Source organism: Diabrotica virgifera, chromosome 9 (assembly GCF_917563875.1).
Source record: "Diabrotica virgifera virgifera chromosome 9, PGI_DIABVI_V3a".
Classification (NCBI taxonomy): domain Eukaryota; kingdom Metazoa; phylum Arthropoda; class Insecta; order Coleoptera; family Chrysomelidae; genus Diabrotica; species Diabrotica virgifera.
In genome coordinates, this window is record NC_065451.1 from 45,464,475 (window position 1) to 45,468,502 (window position 4,028).

General features: G+C 29.4%; 1 protein-coding gene across 1 annotated transcript; it reads right to left on the reverse strand.

Moving 5' to 3' along the window:
- Nucleotides 1–934: 934 nt before the first annotated feature.
- On the reverse strand, nt 935–3,753 carry LOC114327824 (uncharacterized). The gene is made up of 2 exons (XM_028276532.2): nt 3,613–3,753; nt 935–1,227 (listed from the first exon to the last, which is right to left on the reverse strand). Exons 1-2 carry the CDS (start codon nt 3,674–3,676, stop codon nt 1,016–1,018), a joined length of 276 nt encoding a protein of 91 aa, XP_028132333.1. The 5' UTR covers nt 3,677–3,753; the 3' UTR covers nt 935–1,015.
- Between the last annotated feature and the right edge of the window lie 275 nt (nt 3,754–4,028).

A 4,028-nucleotide genomic window follows, 5' to 3' on the forward strand; every position in this document is an offset into this window, starting at 1 on the left:
TGCCCATTAATATACCCAAGTTATATGTATTTACTCTTTAACCCTTAAACGCCCAAGGGTGGGTAAAAAATGTCCACCTAATGCATATTCCTTTGTAACATATTTCTACGTGTTTAAAAATAAAATAAAAATTATTTATTGTTAAAAAGACAGCACTTTATCGAATATTAATTTGGTTCTACCGATATTTTTGAAAATAAAAGTAGCATCTTGAGTTAAATATGGGTGGGCATAAAAAGTACACCCTTGGTGAAACTTGTTACTAAAGGTTTCTACATAATTTCTCGTTGGTAGGAAGATAATCGATATAATTATCGACGTATAATTACATACTCTACATAATTATCCGCCAATGAGGAGGTTGAAAGGAAGAATGTGAAGAAAATCGACAAATGTGAATTACTGGCTTTTACTGGTATGTTAAGTTTGATGTACATTGTAATTTTGTTGTAAGGTTTGTAAATTGTTTATAATAATATTTTAGAAGATGCTGTGTTTATTAAGCATAAGATTCTTATTTAATCCATTTCCAACAACTCTCAATAAATATATTAGCTATTTTCGAGGTGGACATTTTTTACCCACCCTTGGGCGTACATGGAACCTAAAAAAGGTTGAGCGTTTAAGGGTTAATTTATAATTCTCACATATTTTTGCTGGAGCCCTCTTGTTAGATATTCCTTAAATCTACTTTGAATAAATCATTTTAGGCCAGACTAAAATGATTCCTTCTTATGTTTTCTAACCCACCCCAGAGAAGAATCTCTATGATCTGACTTTTATTTGTTTCTGGTTTCTTTAAGCTAACTATATAGCTGTTACAGAGAAAGCGTCTTTCTTGGTAACAATACTTATTCTGATTTTTTTATTATCGTGGTGAAATAGAAGTCCGTGTTTAACGGAAATTGTAGTTTTAAATCAATAAAATACAAAATTCAATAACAACAAGTTTAATTATATGACAGTTACTGCTCAATTTTGTCAAGCAGAACTAACAACTCCTAACTTGATACATTTATTTTAATAGGCACTTATCTGGCAAAACGCAGTGACCAACGATATTCTTTAAATAACCTGGATTGCATCTACATTCAAAAAGACACAAATTTGGAAGCAAATTTTTACAGACTTTTTCAAAAGGACATATTGGTTTTCTGAAAAGGCAACTTGGATCTGGACAACAAGGTTTGCATCCTGGGGTGGAATTGTCAGGGCACAAACGATTCGCTGAAACAAAAAATATATGACTTAATTATACTCCATTTACTCACTTGGGGGTGAAAAAATTAAAGTTCAAAATAAGCCCGGAAATGAATAAACTGATTAAGTCTAAGCAACTTTTGCTATATAGCGTTTTTTCACTGAGTCAATGCTTCTCCAGTTATTTGGAAGTGAATGTGTTCATTCTTCAACAAAAAAAAACACGTTTTTGGACGGTTTTAGCAAATAAATCAAAAAGTAAGTATTTTATGGAAAAAAATAATTTGAGCAAAAATATAACCCACACAACAGTGATAAAATGATATACCTATGTATGAGGTCCCTAGACCCAGTAGAAGTATAGTTGTAGTTAATGAAAAATACGCTCACATTAGTCAAATTCAAAAACGAATATTTCAACGTAAAATATCCAAAAAATTATGCACTTTTTGGGGTAAGCTCATTACAACTTTTTTAAAGTGTTTAGAAATAGTTATTTATGAAACAGTTCGTGAAGTATGTTTTTTGCGAACGCACGCACGCAAGTTGAGCGAGTGCTATACATCGCGTAAGTTCGCCAAAAATTACTTTACGCACAGTTTCATACAATATTTTATCTATGATGAACAAATAAAAAAACTGTAACTCTTCGTCACTGGAATTTATTTCTATTCTACAATTTTTAGAACTTTGACATTTAAAAATTCTAACTTCTTTCAAACCACAAAACTGTCAAAGCTTTTGTCGTAATTTATTGCTCATTATGTCATCACCATGACAATGCGAAAGTTAAGGATATTTGATTATGTGAAAATGTGTCAAAAACAGTGCGAAAAAGTAAGTCCCATTTAAAATACATTGTTACTTCACGCAAACTTTAAACACTTCACGCACTTCTATTTATAATGAGAGTTTTCACAAACTAAAAACTTATACATAATATGACATAGAGTAGATAAAAATTATTTTTGTTTTTTAAAAAGGTTTCTAGCATCAACAGTAAGAAAATTACGCTCAAAATAAAGTTGAGATGCTAATTAGCAGAATTTAATTAGCAAACACAAAAAAAATAAAAAATAAAAATTAAAATAAAAAATTTTATAAAAAAAATTAGCAACCTATTCTGTTTAAATGAAGCTGATCTCAGATTTCACATTTATAGATCAATTTTGCAAACGCTAAAATTTATATAGTGAGGGACAAAATTATGGAATAAATTCATTTCCTTGAGAATGGACGGTTTTGGAGGTAAATCCCAAAATATGTCGATTCTTATTTTTAAATTTTAATTTTTTGGCGTATATATCATTCTAGTGACGTCATCATATCCCGGCATAACTATACAGTGATGAGCGCGCTAATAACTAGTAGAGGTGGAAATTATGGATATAAACGTATAAATTAACATTACATTACATACATAGTTTCCCACCTTTAGACGTATCGGAGGAGTAAGACAACTGTCACTGTGACAGGAGAATTTTATAAAATACTCCTGTCACATACGTCTAAAGGTGGTAAAGTATGTAATGTAATGTTCGTTTATACATTTATATCGATAATTTCCATCTCTACTAGATTCATCTCTTTTTATTTCACACTGTATTATGGTTTCCATCTCTTGCCTTATTTTGCCGGTTATTAGCGCGCTCATCACTGTATATCACACTAATAGGGGCCGCGTGGTAGCTCACTTGAAAATTTGTTCAATTCTCTATTCTGTAATAGAAACATTAACATAATTATTTATACAGGGTGGCCAAAAAATAATTAGTGAATTAAATTAATTGAAAAATATAATTTATTTAACTCAAAATACATATTACTGCTGCCAGAAAATAGAAAAAAATGTTTTGTTCATAAATAAACACCCATTATTACTTAAATTAAATGTCAAACAACCGCCCACCTGCCTCCTATCAGTTTGAATTTAAATTAAATATTTAAGCAAAAAGCAATCTTAATTTGCCACATGAATATTTTTTTCTATTTTATGACAAAATAAATTACATACATACATTCTTGTTTTTGCTCCATTAATTTAATACAGAAATTATTTTTTTGGCCACCCTGTACAAATAATGATGTTAATGTTTATATTACTGAATAGAGAACTGAACAACCTTTCAAATGAGCTACCACATAACACCTATTTTCATTAAAAAAATCATCGATTGCGACATCACGCCCAGGTGGATAACGTCACTATTATGATAAATATTATATGAAAAAAAAAATTCTGATTTAAAAGCAAACATCGACCTGTTTCGGGATTTATGTCCAAAATCGTTGATTAATTTTATATAATTATTAAATAATCTCCAAACTTATTTCATAATTTTGCCCCTCTCTGTATGATAATAATTAATTATTGTTGTAAATTATGTCAGTTTAAGAATATTAAACACTTACTCGTTTGTGAAAGGACGATAACCGAAAGACAACTTAGTATGATAAGTGCAACAAAGTTCTTCATTTTTAAATGAGTAATAAATTATTAACAAAATACTAAGCTTTTATAAACAACCATTATCCTTAAAAATTCCTTTTAAATATAACACAAAATATAAATAGGTATTTATCATAAATAATTAAAAGCCAGTTACTTGCCATTCAGTTATGTCAATTGCCTTAATTATAGAGGAATTTAAGCTAAATAAAAAAAATACATAGTTGCAATTATTCAGAAGTAGGCGCACCTACCGTTCAGTTTATTCAAAAATTTAAAAAAGGAAAAACCTGTATTGTAATGCTCTTCTCATTTAAGGAACATTTTTGTTTGTTTTTATTTGCAAAAATGACCTTTAACCTAATAGTGCAGTTCACTG